Source organism: Mus musculus, chromosome 11, assembly GCF_000001635.26.
Source record: "Mus musculus strain C57BL/6J chromosome 11, GRCm38.p6 C57BL/6J".
NCBI classification, from domain to species: domain Eukaryota; kingdom Metazoa; phylum Chordata; class Mammalia; order Rodentia; family Muridae; genus Mus; species Mus musculus.
The window spans coordinates 59,662,045-59,680,545 of record NC_000077.6 but is presented as its reverse complement, the minus strand read 5'-3'; the positions used below and the strand labels follow the sequence as shown (position 1 = coordinate 59,680,545).

Genomic DNA, 18,501 nt, shown 5'->3' with positions numbered 1-18,501 from the left:
TCAATGTTTCCTGTGCCATCCCTCACCCCACCAAGATGATTCTTGGGTAGTAGTTATCTGGCCAATTTTACAAGCGTTGTAAATCAAATCCCTTCCAGGTCACCTGGGTTTTCTGAGCAAGACAGGGCTAGGAGCACTCATCAAGTCCTGGCTGGGGCCTCACTCTGTCAAGTCCTCATTACGACCTGTGGCCGCCATGATGGATGGTGGGAGGGTTGGATGGTTCTAAACCCCGTGCCTGTGGTGGAAAGACTCTGGAGCAGAGTTGTGAACACATCTATCTCTGCCAATGAAAACAGCACACACCCCGACTGCTGCCTGGAGAACTAACTTGCTAGAACCACTGTGGAACAGGAATTAATACTATCCAAAAAGATACAGATTTATCTTAAACCATACCAGAATTTGGAATTGCTGTCTGAGGCTTTGAGCCAGATAAGATATTACCTGATTGCTTCACAGCCATGCAATTCTGGCCCCAGACTTTATTTCACACCTCACTCATCACCTCCTAAACAAGCTTCTAGGGGATGGTAACATGCATGGAAGCTCTTACCTGCCTGCCCTGAAAAGTAGCAGGAAAGATAGAGCACTACAGAGACACTCAAGCGAACCTTGCAGCTTAGACATGTGATTTGACATCAGTAGGATTGAGAGGACAAAACCTAGGTTTTAAGGCTAGACAGGCTGCTACTACCTGTGCTTAGGGCATACCAAGTGGACCACTAGTTATCTCCCTCAATCACCTTATGATGCCTTGTGGTTCTGTTCTTCCTCTCCTTTGGCAGTGTCTGGGCACTGCCCATACAATAGCTCAGGGAGGACAAGGCAAAGTCTGGGACAGGGAGTTCAGACCATGCTTCCCTTTGGGGCATCAGAGCACTGCTGCATGCTAGGTCAAAAGGAAAAGCAGGGTCTAAGAAGAATGCTGTGGTTCCTGGTCTCCTACTGAAGTGTCCAGGTGCTGCCTGTACACCAACCGGAAGAAGAAGTCTGGGGGATGGGAGGAGTCTACCGTCCACTTTTCCCCTCGGGGCGGCAGTTTCTGCCATCAGTGGCTGCTCTGCCACTGACCCAGGGACTATAGAATCCTATAATATCAAAAACTTTCACAGCAAACCTATCAACTGCCACCATTTCCTACAAGATAAAACTGGCACACAATGATCATTTTGGCCTGAGATCATAAAGCTAGGAAGTAGCAGAAGCAAAGCTGAAGCCAAATCCAACAGGCTCCATGCCACAGCCTTCACCCACTGGATCTCCCACTCCTGAAGGTGAGGGCTGACACAAGCACAAGGCAGGCTCTGAGGATCCTGTCCTGCCCAGGACAGGTCCCCTTCCAACTCAAGAGTTTTAGGCCAAGGCTCAGATCAAAGCTTTCATGGGCCCCATAGCTGACACTGGGGTAGGAACTAACAAGTGCAAACCACCTTTGCACAGAGCCAGCCAACACCAGCATGGCCAGTGTCCTTAAGTTTGGACCAACAGAAAATGTGAGCTCTTCTTCAAAATAAATGCTTGTCATCTTTGGAAAGACCTCCAAGGAGCATATGCATCCCACTCTGGACCAAGATAACTACTTCAGAGCTTCCTGCAGAGGGCACCCAGGTTCTTACCACCCAGAGAAGCTCTCAGGAGTGATATCAGGAACTCAGGTCCCAGAACTCAGCCATGCCCATCCTTATCTCACAGCCTGCAACCTGCTCCTCTCCTCCAAAGAGTCTCTCAGTCACCAACATGTACTGCCAAAGCCAAGACACAAGCCCACGGAGGCATGTGTAGGCATCAGTGCAAGGGAGCAAAGTCATCCACGGTGTAAGAGAGGGACTGGTATGACAGCAGAGGGCCACTTACGAGACTTCCATGGGAGGGAGGCAGAATCTGAATATGTACAAAGCTGAGCAGGCATGCATGAGACTCAGGGCCACGTCCAGGTCGTGCTGGGCCAACAAGAATATAGGGCACACACACATCCCAGAAGAAATATACCCACAGGACAGACTGTCTCACCTATATCCCCCTCGATCCCCTTTTAAAAGATGTATTTATGTGGCTGGGTGTGGTGACATACACCTTTAATCCCAGCTCTCCTGGTCTCCAGTGAAGTTCCAGGACAGCCAAGGCTACACAGAGTTAACTTGTCTAAAAAAAACAAAAGAATAAGACAAAACAAAAAGTGATTTATTCATGTATGAGTGCTTTTCATGTATGTATGTAGTAAGGAAAACAGAAGTTGGTGAACTCTTGGACCTAAAATTACAAATAGTTACAAGCCAGCATGTGGTTGCTGGGAACAGAACTCAGGTCCTCTGCAAGAGCAGCCACTGCTCTCAGCTTGAGACACCTCCCCAAGTTCTCTTTTCAGTTTTTTCTAAAGAGGTGTTCTAATTCTGAAACCCTTGCTGGCCTCAAACTCCTAGTGATTCTCTTGCCTCAGACTCTTGAAGACTGGGATTACAGGTACGGACCAGCATGCCTAGCCAACTCTACTCCTCGAGCAGCTCAAGATCAGCACTGGACAGAAGTGAAGACAAAGCAAACAACTGGTGAGCAAATGGGGTACTGATGATGTCTGAAGGCACCTGTTAATGCTGTCACCCAGGTATGCACACATGCTGTGTGTGGAAAAGCAAGCTGCTTCTATGACCACAGGAACCTAAAAGTACAAGGATGGGTTGGAGAGGATTAACTTCACTTTGGTAGGAACTGGGAGACAGAAATGGCAGGAAGCCATATGGGGAGAAAGAAATATCAAATACAGTTGTTCCTAGGCTTAGGATAGGTCCTGTCTTGATAAACTCTTTGTCCTCTTGATAGCATCCTAGACTACAAACATACTAAGCACCCCAAACACCTGAGCATCCTAAATCTAACCTTCCCACTGTACAGGTGCTTGCTTACCCTGGCCCATAAGTGGGCAATCCCATCCCCCACAGAGCTTTCCCATTACCTGATGCTCATTAGTCATGAATGGGTAGAACCTGGCACTGTGTGGGAGACAGAGTAGTTACTCGGGAAAATTCCACACCACTGTGAAAAAAATCTTACATTGTAGTAATGATTTGACAAAGAGGTAATGTGGGCCCAAACATTAAGTGAATTAGAGGTGGTAACTAGATATAGTCTTGTAATAATTTTCTGGAGTTAGAAGTACACTGCATATAAGTTACCTATTTAAAGTGTACAACTCAGTAGTGTACTGTACGGCTATTACCAATTAGAACACTGCCATCATCCCCCAAAGGAGACCTGAGCTCTTTAGCTGCCACTCTCCAAACCTGCCATCTCTTCTAGCCTGGCAACTACTAGTCTACTTGCTGTCTATATGGAGTTGCCTGTTCTGGGATTATGTATGTATGGAATCATACATGGTATCTCTTATGTCTGGCTTCTTCCATTTAACTTCATGTTTTCAAGGTCCACTTATATTGTAGCATGTGTCAGAAACTGATTTCTGTGTGACCAACTATTTCCTCACATAGACCTTAGGGTTATTTCAATCCTTTGTGATTGTGAACATGTATCCAAGTTTAGTAGCTATTAATAAAACCTCTTAAAAGAGAACTTAGAATATCAGCTCCATGGTAAGAGTGCTTGCTGCTCTTCCAGAGGATCTGAGTTCAAATTCCAGCACCCACATCAAGTTACTCACAACCACCTGACCTACCAGGCATCAGCAAACATCACAAGTATGCCCACTCGTGCACACACACACATGTGCAAACACAGGCACACAAATAAATAAAAATATCTTTAAGACCATCTAAGACCATAAAGATAAATGTAATCTATCAATGTGAAGTGTGAGGAGGTAGTTCTTAGGAACAGAGCAAGGGCAGGCGAGGATGGAAAGAAAGGAGTCCAGTGAGGCTCCCCGTGGGTAAGCACAAATCAGGCAGCCCAGCCGCAAAGACCAAATTCAGAATCAAATCTCTCCAAGGAGACTTCTAGAAGGAGGCAGGAGAAACAAAAGAATGAAGCAAGGAGAAATTGTAACAGGAGCCATTAGCATATAATCACAAGAACTGTGATACATGTAGAAGATGGGAGTCCAGAGAGGTTTACTTAGTTAGGCTTCAAAAGTCCCATCTAGCTACCAAGAAGGGTAGATTTCCTGAGGATACGCATGAGTACACCCCAGCTTCCTCAAGAACCCAAGAGCACTGTCAATAGTGTTGCTTGATCATCTTGGCCATCCTCTCTTCCTCTACTGGAGCACTTAAAAAGTACAGGATTTAATAGCCTTTTTTAGACCAAGAATTCCAAAGTTACCTCTTCACTCTTGTCTCTTTTTTTAAAGACAGAGTTGCACTATGAGGCTCTGGCTGACCAAATAATCTTGCTGGAGAGGAAAGACCTTCTCAGTCCTCTCCAGAAAATCCCAAGACCATCTGAGATCCAATTCTAGGCAACATGAGTCCCTTCCAGCAGCCCCCAGTAACCTCACACTCCAGTGAGCCTGCACCACTGGGCTGTCCAGCTTTCCAGTCCTATACCCTTGAGCTCTCTTGCCAACAGTCCCTACAGCTACCTTAGTTGTTTGTTTGTTTGTTTGTTTGTTTAGTTCAGCAACTCAAATGAAATGAAAGGGTAGAAAGAGTGGAAATCTCAAGATTTCTGAGAGCGTGCACCAGTACCTGGGAGTTCACTGTCCTTACAGCCAGAGGAACATCTCATTGGGCTCTAGGCAGCTACATGGCTGACTCTATCACATGACAGACAGGCCAACATCTAGCCCCAGGGGTGATTCAAATCCAACCCACTAGCAGAAATGCGGCAGTCCAGAGATCCTACCCTCAGGACTCCACTGGAAAAGCGACAGTAGATGCTCAAATAAAAATCTATATACAAATATTCACAGCAACTCTAGTCCATTTGACAAAAGGTAGAAATGACCCAGATGCCATTAACTGAGGAATAAATCAACAAAATGTAGTGCAGTCATATCCTGAAATATTATGAATTATGAAAAAAGATGAATGAAATTCTAAATAGTACTCAAGATAGGGAAACCATAAGAATATTAGTTGAGTCAAGGAACTCCGATGAAAGGTCTCTATGATTCCATTTTATGAAATTCCCACAGTGAAAGAAAGCAGATTCAAAGTAGAAAGCACCCGGAGTACGAAGTGGGATGCAGGACAGCTGACAGTTATGAGGTGTTCTGGGGTGCAGAAAACAACTTCAACTGGAGCATGGCACTGGTTTCATAGCACTGTGAATGTGTTAAATGCAACTGAATTCAAGTGGCTAATTTTATGTTTTATGAATTACATCTTAAAGATCAAAGACAAACAAAAATACAACAGATCCCACACCTTTGGCACATAGCAGGCAGGCCTACAGATATGGGCTATACCTCCTCCCCTCTGTTCCAACTAGTCTAAGAGAGTCCTACAAGCCTAGGCCCTGCTGGGGGAAGAGGCTGTTATTAAAATGCTCTTCTCTGACAGCCTGCTCATGGCTGCAAGACCATTAGAATAGGCTGCCATTTGTGGGAGAGGGCAGAATGACAGAGATGTCAGACAGCCTCTGGGCAGCGAGTGCTTTTCTACAGAAGTCATGACCAGTTCCATGCAGAGCCACCTTTCTCATTAAAAACAAAACAATGCCGGGCGTGGTGGCGCACGCCTTTAATCCCAGCACTCGGGAGGCAGAGGCAGGCAGATTTCTGAGTTCGAGGCCAGCCTGGTCTACAAAGTGAGTTCCAGGACAGCCAGGGCTACACAAAGAAACCCTGTCTCGAAAAACCAAAAAAAACAACCAACCAAACAAACAAACAAAACCAGGGCAGGAGCATGATGGAAAGACAGGCATGAGATAGCACACTTAGACAAGGACGCCCAGACTGGATCCTCTATCCTGCCCACTTTGCAGAGAGCTAATCTACATCTATTCAAGAGGATGGGAGCTGGTCTATGCTTTGGCATAGCTCTTGCCAACAAGTCACAGGTCTTCTCCACACCTAGTCCTTTATCCCTTCACGTATAAGAATGTTGTGGATAAGCCGGGCAGTGGTGGCGAATGCCTTTAATCCCAGCACTTGGGAGGCAGAGGCAGGCGGATTTCTGAGTTCGAGGCCAGAGTGGTCTACAGAGTGAGTTCCAGGATAGCCAGGGCCACACAGAGAAACCTTGTCTCGAAAAACCAAAAAAAAAAAAACAAACAAACAAACAAACAAAAAAAAGAATGTTGTGGATATGAAAGAGTTAACAGTGGCCTGGGACAACAGTTTCTGTCAGCTATGAATATCATGGGGAGAGAGAGAGAGAGAGAGAGACATACTCCAGAGCAAACTGATACCCTTGTAATTTCAAACCAGAAACACCTGTGCACCACGGAAGACCATGTGCTGCCAGCTAACTATGATCCACAAAGAGAACTCACAAGCTTCCAGGCAGGAAGGCAGATTACACTGGAAAGTAGAGGGCTTGTCTGCCCAGGTGATACGTTCTTATGGGAAGAGCCTTCAGTAGTTTCCATTCCATATGGCTAAGCATCTAAAAGAGCCCTGAGACAGCACAGACAATATGCTAGCTGAGGGACCAATTCAATGTTGGAGACTACAGCCTACAAGGCACCCTGGCCAGATCTCTTGCCCAGCCAGCAATTCTGACCTGGCCTGGCTATGGCTAGAGCTGTCCGCTACCTACCTCAGCATTTTACCTGGCACTTAAAAGACAACTGTTTAGCTCAGACTGGGGACATGGCATAGATGAGGCTAGGTTCTTTTGCATCTCCCTCCTGTGTTATCTACCCACTTTCTACATGAAGAGGACTCAGACAACCTGAGGGGGAAATCTCAGCTGATGACATCTGGCTCTTTCATTTCTTGTATTATAAAAAGTCTTCAAAACATTTCAATCTTCATATTGCCATCTTCCAGAAACCAAACCTACACAAACAAACAAGACTAAGCAGAGCCTGTTGCTCTCTCTGGCCAGTGTGAAAACAGCACCCGAGGTACAGAGTAGCTATAGAAGACAGACACTGGGGGCCAGGGGCTCACCACTGGTGGGCCGGGAGAGACACAACAGGCTTGAGGGTTAGCTCTTGAAGGTCACAGATATCCCTTATCTGTGCTCATTTTCTCAATTGCAGCTTCAGTACGGAGTCCAAGCAGGTCCCTCAAGTCTTAATCTCTCCGTCTTAGGGTTTCTATGGCTTTGATGAAACACCATGTCCAAAAAGTAAGTTGAGAAGGAAAGGGTTTATTTGGCTTACACTTTCATATCACTTCATCAATGAAGGAAGTCAGGGAGGAACTTAAACAGGGCAGGAATCTGGACACAGGGCTGATGCAGAGGCCATGGTGGGGTGCTGCTTACTGGCTTGCTCAGTCTGCTTTCTCATGGAACCCAGGCCCACTAGCCCAGGAATGGCCCCCACCCACATTGGGTTATGCCCTCCTCTATCAATCACTAATTAAGAGAATGCCTTACAGGCCAACCTACAGCCTGATCTCATGGAGGCACTTCCTTAATTGAGGTTCCCTCCTCTCAGATGACTTTAGCTTGGGACAAGTTGACATAAAACTATGCAGCAAAATCTCCCACCTGGTTTAGCTCTAAGCACCCTGTTTAGTTCCAGCCCTTTATGGCATCTACCCATATAGCCAGGCCCAGTCAAGTAGACACTCAGGGCAGATGGACCAGGTGTGGTGGCATGCACCAGTAATCCCAAAATTCAAGCTACTGAAGCAGGAGGATTCTGAATTTAAGGACAGGCTGAGTCACATAGTTAAACAGAAAAGACAAAAGTGCTAAGTGAGTATACTCCAAGGGCAGGGCCTATGTGCCACATGTTCACTCTGTACTCCATGTTCAGTGCTTGCAAAACATCCTGTTTACTGAGTGCCCATTCTACCTGGTATTTATGAGCTCAGCCCCTCCCGTACCCCTGCAGTTACTGAGGGTTGTATGTGTATTTTATATCTTATTGTTCAGTAGACTTCTAAGATGGGTGTTAAAATATCCCTAAGTTTCAGCTGAGGGCATAGAGTCTTAACCCTAAGAAGCCTGCACAATCCACAGGAACAAGGTTGGATGTGAACGGAATCTGCACTAAAGGCTTGCTACTGCTCTTCCCACTGTCCATCGTATGTGGCACACCAAAATGGAAACGTGCAGTGCAGCTGTCAGATTTCTAGGTCACAGCACATCCTCAAAGTGGAAACCAGGCAGATATCTTGACCTCACTGAGTCCCAAGGCTCCCAAGCCCGTGTCTTCCCTTGTCCTAACAATGAAGCTCAGAGTGTAAACCAGGGGACCTTGAAAATGACCCCCTTTCTCTACTCCACTGAGGCTCTGAGCAGCTGCTCCCATTTCACACGGCCCCTTCAGCCAGGGTAAGAATAAGAAGAAAGTAAGAAATTACATGCACAGAGTGTACCAAGGAGCTGGTTTGTCTGTTAAACCAGTATCTGTGAAGATCAAGGACATGGTTATTTCCCAATTCTGAATTCTTTCAGGGGAAAAGACAGTGACTCCTGTTCATAGATATGCTAAAGGTGTGACCATTATCACAGGCCAGTAGCCTGTTTGGGGGACATGAGGTTCACTGCAGCTTATCATAGCTGCAGAAGGTGAAGATACACATTCCACACACACATCCCCTAGAAATACCCCTAAATTAGGGAATCTCTCTCTGATAACAGGTTAATTTACCAAGGGCAAGGAGGCCAAATAAAATTCTGGAAAAGCTCATACTAACTTTCCTGAAACCTAGGTACAAAAACTCACAGCTCTTAGTTGTTCCATCTATTAAGCAAAGACAACTCATTTACTTAACAGGGCTGAAGGGGTAGGGAAGGAATAGGTCCTTCCTTCTTAGCACTGTGACTTATTCTACAGCACACCAACTCCTGACAACAGAACTGCCCAAGTCAGGCAAAAGATAAATACCAAATTTATATGTCAAGGTGGCCCTCCTGGACTGTGGAAAGTGAGTTCATAGCCCATGCTGGACTGGAATTGGAGTCACAAGGACCTAAGTTCTGTGTCACTGCTTCAATGTGGATCAACTTGATGACCAGGCGCAGTACCTTTCTCTGCCTGGAAGTCAGGTTGCTTCCAGTCAAGCTGACCTCTAATCTCTTGGGCCATATGGAATCATGAATCTGACAGGTAATCAAACATACTCAGGCTGGGGCAGCGATGAAGGAGGTGCAGAGTCAAATACACTGGGTCCACTACAAGCTTCACTCACCAAGGCCATGTGGTATCCCTGAGCCAAACCCAGGAAGACAGCCCCAGGCAAAACCAAACTGTGGTTTTATGTGAACTAGGGTGACCTTGACTGAGAAAACCAGTGAGTGGTTTGGAAGATTCCAGTTCCAGTCTCTAGAGACAAAACAGCAAATCAACCCCCTGGCTCTCTCCACCTCCTCCAGAAGGGCTTAATGGCACTGTGGGAGTAGAGGAGAGGGCAGTGGCAGTCACTTCCGGGAGCTGCTTCAACTACGGAAACTGGAACAGCTCAAGATCTGGGGCAGTTCTCAAATCACCTCTCAGGCCCTCAGGGATGACCCAAGGCCCTCTGTCACCCAGAACCCTAGCCAGTACCATAGGAGCTGTGCTTTGGTAAAAAAGTCTGGGACTTACTAGAAGTCTGAAACTATCCATCTGGGTCAGCCATGTCATACAGACGGAAAAAGGGAAGCCTGGATAAAGAAGACTTGTTTTCCATCCGAGGCTGAATATTCCAAATCATTATGCGAATGAATATGCATGCACACACGTATGCTGCATGCAAAGAAAAACGTAATAAATTTAAAAAAATTTAAGCAGCTTGGCAACCACTTAAAAATAAACATTTAAGTTGGTTAGGTGGTGCACACCTTTAATCCCAGCACTCAGGAGGCAGAGACAGGTGGATCTCTGTGAGTCTGAGGCCAGCCTGAGCTACACAGTGGAGTTCCAAGCCAGTCAGAGCTACACAGAGAGACCCTGTCTCAAACAAACAAACATGAAGGCAAGCAGATAAATAAATAAATGATTAGATAGATAGACAGATAGATAATAAAGACAAATCAGTATGCTTTAGAACACTGATGACTATGTAGGGGTACTCAGGGTCTGCACAGGTCCAATAGCATGCCCTCCCAATGAGCAGAAAGCAGGTGCCCACTCCAGAGATCAAAGGCCCCAAATCAAGTTTCTGGGTCACCTTGCACACCTGTGCAAAGAGAACACAGCTCTGAGCTGCTGTCCTTCTGGATGGCAAGGAAAAAATAACTTTGAAGGAAATTTCCGCCCAGGGAAGCAAGCTAAAAGACACCTGCGGAACACTGGGAGATCAAAGATCAAAGAAGCTTCATGAGCCAGGTCTCAGTCAAATGGCAGCAACTGTGTGCTGCACAGAGACCGTGACACACTCAGGCCTACTCGAGAACTCACTCGCTTCCCAAAAAGCCAACCTGCACATATGGGCTGTAGCCAGAATCCTTCTGCCTTCTGTCACCAAACTTTGTCTCTAACAAGGCTGGGGTCAGAACCCACAGTGAGTTTTTGAATATATCAAAAAGGAATCAATTATAATAACTAAAGAAAATGTGACATTCATAGGAAAAAAAACTCTCAAAAGTTGGCAGGAAGACACTAAGGGCAAGAGAAAGGGCCCAGACAGGTACCAAGTAAGAAAAGAAAAATACAGGGGTGTCTAGCCCAGAGCTTTCTATAGGCTAACACTGAGGTGAGGGGAGAGAAAGCTCTCTTCCTACATGCCATGCCCGCGTCTATGGAAGAACCTGGAAGGCCCAGTTATGGCCAGAGCTGCTGGGTAGCAGCTATGCACAGCTAAGACACCAAGAATGTGTCTGTATGAACCAAATCTGAAATGCACACATTTAAACTTCTTTACATGGTGAAATGATAATGCTTTTGGATATATCAGATTAATATAACTGGGCAGGCTGGCGAGATGGCTCAGTGGGTGGAAAGCTGCTGCAGCAAAAGCCCTGAGGCCCGGAGTTCAATCCTGAGATCTATATAAAGGCAGGAGAGCAGCAGCTCCATCAAGTTATCTTCCTACCCGCCCCCCTACACACATGCACATACTTTCACTCTCTTATAACAAAACTGTAAAGTATTTCTGTGGCTTTTACATTTTATTTATTTGTTTTTACTCACTCTGTAGCCTAGGCTGACCTCAAACCTGTGGTCTTCTCCCCCTACCTCCTAAGTACGTATATAATATACATAATATAGGTGTGTATCACTATGCCTAGCTCCTTTTTACATTCTGTAAATGGTTATATAAATTATAAAAATGTCTTGATTTTGCCAGTTGCCCTATCCAAGCTAAAGTATTTGCTATCTTGCCCTATAAGGGAAAAAAAAAAATCTATACTCCAGAAACTACCAGATACTGTCAATGTCTGCACCATCCTTTGAAGCCCCAGCCTCTAACAGCCACCAATCTGCCTTCTGTTTCTACTGATGTACTTACTGGTCATTATGTATGTAATTAATATATACATATAAATAGGAGTATATAAAAATATACACATATAAAAAGAGACATCATTCCTATACTGTGCGATCTCCTGCATCTCTGACTTGGCATCATGGTCCCTGGGTACACCTATGCTCAGTCTGTCTCCTTGTGAATCAAAGTACAGTTTACTATATGGATCCACAGGATGCCACCACGGCCCCATGACTTCAAACTTTTGTCATCTTTTGGCCATGTATGCTTCCATGAACATTTACATACAAATATTAGAGTACACCTACTTTCAATTTTTCTGGAGCTGCTGGCTCACATAATTTGACATCTAACTTCTTGAGAAATTGTTGAACTGTTTTCCATAGCAGTGACAACCATCTTGTCCCCACCAGCAAAGCCCAAGGGTTGAAATTTCTTCAGACTTCACCTACTTTTATTAAAGTGTGGCTTTTTGTTTTTGTCCTTAGAATTATTATCATCCCCTGTGAGTATGAAGTAGAATCTCACTGTAATTATTATTTGCTTTTCCCTAATAACGAATGATACTGAATCTTCTCATGACCTTGGTTATTGGTAAGGGGACTGTATGTATCTGGAACTTCAGTAACATCCCCTGCCAAACATGCAACAGCTACACATAGTTAAAATAAAGATGAACAAGACATTTCTCCATTGTTCCTGAGATATTGTCAGACAAATTCTGTATCCTGGAACTAAGAAAATAAGGAGACCAAACAGAACCCTAATGGAATAAACATTCCACAGAAATATCCGTCCTCTGTATCAGAGCTTCCCACTCTATAGCCCCTGAGCCATGGCAGTAGGATATAGTCAGAGCCTAACAAAGACATAATCAGACCAGAAGGACTAGGAGCTCCCAGAGAGACCGGTTCCCCCATTGAGCAGCCCTCTCTAAGCTACCTCCCTCCTTCTACCAGGGCTTCCCTCTTCTACCTGCACATGGCAATCGAGGTTGTCTCTCAGCACTTAAATCTCCTCTACATAAACCACTCCCATCTGTAACTTCAGCAAACACCCAAATGAACACTCAGACCTTTACTGAGCTCAACATTCACTTCTAGTCTAGGTGGATGGCTCCACCTTAAGAAGCCACACTCATCATACACCCCCACAAGGTTAGATTTACCTCAGAATTTCTACCTAAACCCACTCCAAATTTGCTTTCTGTTTGTGTTAAAGATAACTGGGGCTGGAAAGATGGCTCAGGGGTTAAGAGCTCTTGCAGGGGACCTGAGATTGGTTTTCAGCAATCAACTAGGTAGATGGCTAGTTCCATGTGATCTGATACCCTCTCTTCTAGCCTCCCAAGGGAACACACATATACACAAGCAGGCAAAATTCACACACATAAAATAAATACATTTTTAATAAAGGATAATTCAATACACCCTGGCTTTCTCTACCAGGATATCTGCTCAACTGCCTCTCTCCAGTTCTTAACATTGCCATGGGAAGATCTTCCTAGGCATCATCTGGACTACCCTCATGGCCTCTTCTAGATCCTCTGCCTTTAGTTTTGTGATTTTTCCTAAAAGCAAGTCCAACAAATTTAAAAACTTAAGCATAAAAATAACTGTAAACCAGCCAATAATACACACACACTAAATATATATAATGCTAATAAATTAATAAAATTGCAAATGATAAAGGAAAACAGATTTAACTGCATCCACCTGTACATTACTATACTGATTCTACCATGATCTGTGGCCCCAGTCCCAACTGCATTCATTTTAAAACTACTGTATAAAAAATAGCCACATAGAGAGACAGGGGGGAAAAAAAAATCTGCCATGTATGTGTGGGAGAAGAAGTGACAAACTATTGTTCCCAGGTCAATGCAGCCAGGTAGCTACTTGATTTTGCTAATAAAGTTTTACCAGACTACAACCACATCCATTGGGCTCCTGTGTTATCTATAGCTCATTATGTACCATAACAGCAACATAATTCCAGACTCTATATGGCCCACAAAGGCTAAATTATATTAAACCCTCTGTACAAAGTTTGTAGACCCTGACAAAAAGCATCATATACAAAAACTACGTATCATCAGGGGAAGGCCTGATGTGAAGATGAGCAAACAATGCAATGCAAACAAACAATCCACAGGACAAAGAAAAATAACTCAATACAGACGATGAAGAATGGCATACCTATGCTTAATCCCAGCATTTTGGAAGTGGAGACAGGAGGAGCAGCAAGTCAAGGAATGCCACAGCTCAAACAGAGTTCAAGGACAGCTTGGCTATGTAAGATTCCTTCAAGACTACACTCACATGCACACATTCACATTAAGACACACATGCATACATGTGTTTAAAAATAACTTAAAAACCAAGTCTTTAAGGGGGGGTTAACAGGAAACTCATTAAAGAATGAAATTATTTGGTAATGTCCATTTCTGAAAATGTTATGATACTGTTTTGGAAATTTGGTGAGCTTGATGTTAATCCAACCATTTTATTTTTAGGTATCTGCCCCAGAGAAATATTTGCATTCCTGCACGCACACACCCAATCAAAAGCACTATAAAGCTAAGACAAATACAACTGGGGTGGAGAGACAACTCAAGGGTTCAGAGCATTTGCTGTTTTTCCTGAGGACCAGAGTTCAATTCCCAGCACCCACATTAGGCATCTCCAGCTCCATGGGATTCAACACCTTTGGCTTCCACTTCCATATATGCACAAATCAATCAATCAATCAATCAATCTCTCTCTCTCTCTCTCTCTCACACACACACACACACCCTCACTCCTCCAGATAATTAAATTTAATAAAAATAAATCTTTTAAGAGGACAGCATTTATTTTATTTTTAAAATTAGTGTGTTGTTTGCATGCACAGGTGTACTTATGAAGTGTGTGTGGCCTTATACATTCCATAGCACCCAGGTGAAAGTCAGAGAATAACTTTATAGGCTTGGTTTCTCCTTCCATCTTTATGTGGATTCAGGAGGAAGAACCAGGCTTGGGCTTACACAACAAGCACTTTTACCATCTTGCTGGCTATGGTCACTATTTATAACAGCAAGACCTCAGCAGCAGCCTTAATTGGCCATCACTGAGGGAATGGGTTAAATTATAGTACACCCCAAAGGGGCCCATATGGAAAACGATTTGATGTTTTTAGAGGTAATTACATGAAAAGGAGCTCTAGACATTCTCAAGCAGAAATAAGTAAACTGTAGAACAAATACAAACACAAAGTTCAGGCTTTAAAAGGTTGAATGAGGGCAGGTGAGATAGATGGCTCAGCAGGTAAAGGCCTGTGTTGCCAAGCCCAGTGACCTAAGTCTGATGAAGGAGAGAACCGAGTCATGGTGGTGGTGCACCATGACAAGAGGATGCCCATGCCGTAACACAGTAAAGAAAAGTTACATTTTTAAAAAATGGTTTAAGTGATACTTGGGCCCATGAAGAGAAATGAGAAGAGGACTGAAGAAAACTGTCACCCTGGGAATAGGGGTGGAGCAAGCACATCACCTGGGTGACAAGAACTCTGATTACCTTATCACAGATTAGTCTGAATTCCAGAGGCCCCAAACAGCACTTTGAGGCATCTTCTGAAACTCAACCATCCTGATGTACTCATGGGGTGGCTGCTGTGGACAACGAGGGCACTCAGGAGTCCATGTTACACTCCTGCAAGGCTTTCCCTTCTCTGAGTTTCAGGGGTTTCTTCAGGGAAAGGAAGTGGCTAGCTTAACTGACCTCCAAGTGTTTGCTGGTTTGATGCCACAACATAGGCAGGCCTGAAAGAGGTTCCCTACCTCTCTAGGGAAAAACAAATAAACAAAACCAACAGCTGAGGAAATAAAGCTCAAATCAGAAGGCTGAAAGGAATGTATGCTCCTGGGAAGATGACATCCTTGAGAGCAGAAGCTGTCCCTGCCTCCCTAGACTCACATCCTCAACTATTACAGAGGGGGTGGCTTTGATGATGGCTGATGTATCCTCCAGCTTGGACAGTCTAAAATAAGCTCTGGGCGGGAGGGGCAGCAGGAAGCAGGGGGTTGGGGGAGGCTGACAGGAACCAATTGGCTGAGGTTTTCTAATGGAGTCATAAGGAGAGCAAAAGGCTCTGCTCTGGGAGAAGCGGATACAGAGCAGGGACAAATGCTGTTGGCAAGAGCCTCCAGCCTCCCCGCTCTCCTTTCAAGAGCAGCTCCTTCCTGAAAGATCCCAGGAGCTAGAAGACTGGGCTAATCTCTCCCCACACAAATAACCCTACCCAGTATTTTAGGAACTACTGTTCCAGTGCCCTGGAGGTCTCAGGCCTGTTTCAAAGTGCAATCATTTTGAAAACAACAAACTTGAGAGTTTAATACTTTCAATTTGCTTCATCCCTTGAATTAAACTAATAATTGACAGATTTTTTTTTAACAGACTCAAACATTTAAATTCCTCTCATTCATTTAAGAATCAGAAAAACAGCCCGTGTGTAGCATAAATAACTAATTGCCAGTTTAGGCAGTTGCTTCAAATAACCTGGAAACTTACAAACCTCCCTCAAAACAGCCTTTGGCAAGGCCAGAAACTTCTTAAATCAAAGTTGACTGTTCTATGGGTGGTTTTTCAGTTTGTTAAACTATAAGGGGGAAAGCTCAATAAAACATATTTCTTGTTTTTCATATCACCACTACCAGTTTACTGATACGGAAATTAAAACAGAGGTAAAGGCCTCATTCAAGGTCAGACCTCAGAAAGTCACAAGCAGTAACCGCATATCCCATATACTGCTTCCCTGAACAGGATCCAAATGAGAAGAGGAAATCACATTTCTCTCTCTTCAAGAGTCCTACCCTTCCCAAATAGACAGGTCTCTAAGGCCCTTGGCATTCTCACAAATCAATGACTGAGACTTGGAGAGTCTGGTTAAGCTTCCTGATTGCTTCCTGGCTATTGGAAATCTGACCTCAGAGAAAGAGGCCATAACCCCTGCCCTACTACTCCACTCTAGTTTGCCCCATAAAACAAGTCAAACCTTGCTTGCCTGCCTGCTTGCCCATAAAGGCTTTAAAAACAGCCAAACCAGGGCACTTCAAAGCAATGTTTTCAGTCTAAACAGCTCTTTCCAAAAGGAGTGGCTACAACTAGGTGGCACTGGCTGGACCGTGTGGGGAACTCCACTGAAGTCAGCAAGCAGGGGGCAAAGGAAGTGGGCGAGGGGAAAGGGGAGCAGGATATATAGTGCTTTCCCAAAGTGCTGCAAACAAGGCCAGGAATCCTCAACACCAGAAACGGGAGAGCAACCAGTTCCCAAGGGCCAGTTGCCCAAATTGGAGACCTTGTACCAACACAAATTCCCAATCTCCTACACTGCTCCGGGGTTGGAGGTCTTTGGCAATCTAGGACAATGTTTTCCATGACTGTGACTTGGAGGTCTGGAACTCTGTTTTCCATGACTGTGACTTTGACACGGGTTAGGAAGAGCGTCTAACCTGGTCCAAAATCCTGACTAACAAATTAAGGGCAGACAGAGGGGGAAACCAACTTTCCCCAGAATGTACAGGTCTTCTTGGTCTCCTGGGCCAGAAAGCAAAACCAAGAAGGGAAGCCCCTACCCCTCGACAAAAGCTATTCCTACCTTCAGTTCAAGAGCAAGACCCACCCATCTGAAGAGAAACACCTCATCTCTCTTCAGACCCTGACGGTGACAGTGACTTAGAAGGAGAGCAGGCTCTATTCCACAAGATGGAAACTGGTGACCCACGCAAACATGCCAATTCCTGGGACAGTTTGGTGGCCAAGTCTGCGTCCAGTCCCAAGACAAGTCGCGAGGGGGGCGAGGGGGGGGGTAGTACTGACAAGTGGCAAGCAAGCCCCACTTTGTTCCTATCCAGGGAAACCAGACATTTTTTTGAGTCACCCAACAAGCATGAATCACACGGCAGAGCTATGGGAACGGGAAAGGATGTTATTTTTCGGCATTCTTGAGGATTTTCCCTTTGTCCCAGCTCTATCGATACTCTTCCCGCCCCCATTCCAACCCCATCCCCCAACTCTCACGCATTTTTTTTCCCTGCTCCATTTTTATTCTCTCTTGGCCTTCGCAGGCTCTGCGCTCCCCGGCACGACTCGCAGGCAGGACTCTCAGCTCCGCACCCGCGGCAGCTCACCTGCGTCAGGTCCTCGTCGTTGAGCAGATGCGACTCGCGGGGCTTGAAGCAGTTCTGACACTTGCTCTTGTTGAAGATGTTGGCCTGAAATTTCCTGCACGGGTTTTCCTTGGCCGCCGACATGTCGGCTAGGCGGCCGCGGAGCGGGCCGCCACGGCCCAGCGCTCTCCCGGGGGTCGGGGACTCAGCGCGGCCGCCGCCGCATTTTGCGCTGGCCGCCGCAGGCCCGGAAAGGCCTCCCCTCTCGCGCCGCGCCCCGCCTGCTCGCCGCGGCCTCAGAGCGCGCGCGCCGCCTCGCGCCCCGCCCCGCCGCCCGGCCGCTGTGGGCCCATGGACGGACGCGGCCTCCGGCCGCTGGCTCCACCGCGGCCGCCCCCAAGGCGCCGGCCGGCAAGTCCAGCCGTCGCGCTCACCCGGCGCCCGCCGCCACCGCGAACGAACCGAGCTGGGCGCCGCGCGCACTCGGGGAGGGGCGGGGTGGGGCGGGGCACCGCAACCGGCAGCCCCGCGAGCCAATGGCACCCGCACGCTCCTGCTAACAAAGAAACCCGTCGACCAATGGATGACGGGGGCGGGACCGGGAGCAGCGGGCGCAAGGTAACTTGTCCAGGCTGGGAAGGTGGAGGCGCTGGGATGGAACTTTCAGGTTTGGTGGACTGGCGCCGCCGCCCGCGGCCTGACAGCTGCGGCGTTGGGCTGGGCTGCTCCCGGAAGGACGCCGGAGATCTCCGCGGTCTCCCTGCGGGCCCCTGTCTTTCTCGTAGTCTCTTCGCTGCGGCCTTCTGCCTCGTCTAGCCTGCGCCCCTACTGTGTGCTAGGTCTGTGGTCGACCCAGATGCCACCATAAAGACTAGAAATTGTTTCAAGTGCTTCCCGTGTTTTAGATCATTAAAGTTCCATAACC

The 18,501-nt window shown here is 46.2% G+C and overlaps 1 protein-coding gene across 15 annotated transcripts in view; it reads right to left on the bottom strand.

Moving 5' to 3' along the window:
- Positions 1-18,076, bottom strand: part of Mprip (myosin phosphatase Rho interacting protein) — a 118,393-nt gene extending 100,317 nt beyond the window's left edge. For 6 of the 15 annotated variants that reach the window (XR_003949455.1, XM_017314568.2, XM_030246039.1 and 3 more), the window contains exon 1: positions 17,598-18,013. Coding sequence is in view for 13 of the 15 variants with exons in the window: in XM_017314568.2 (XP_017170057.1) it covers positions 17,598-17,720 (123 nt within the window). In the remaining 2 variants the exon portion in view is untranslated. Of the gene's footprint in view, positions 1-17,597 lie in introns of all 15 variants that reach the window. The other 9 variants (XM_006533433.2, XM_006533441.2, XM_006533440.2 and 6 more) reach the window with 6 other exon arrangements.
- Between the last annotated feature and the right edge of the window lie 425 nt (positions 18,077-18,501).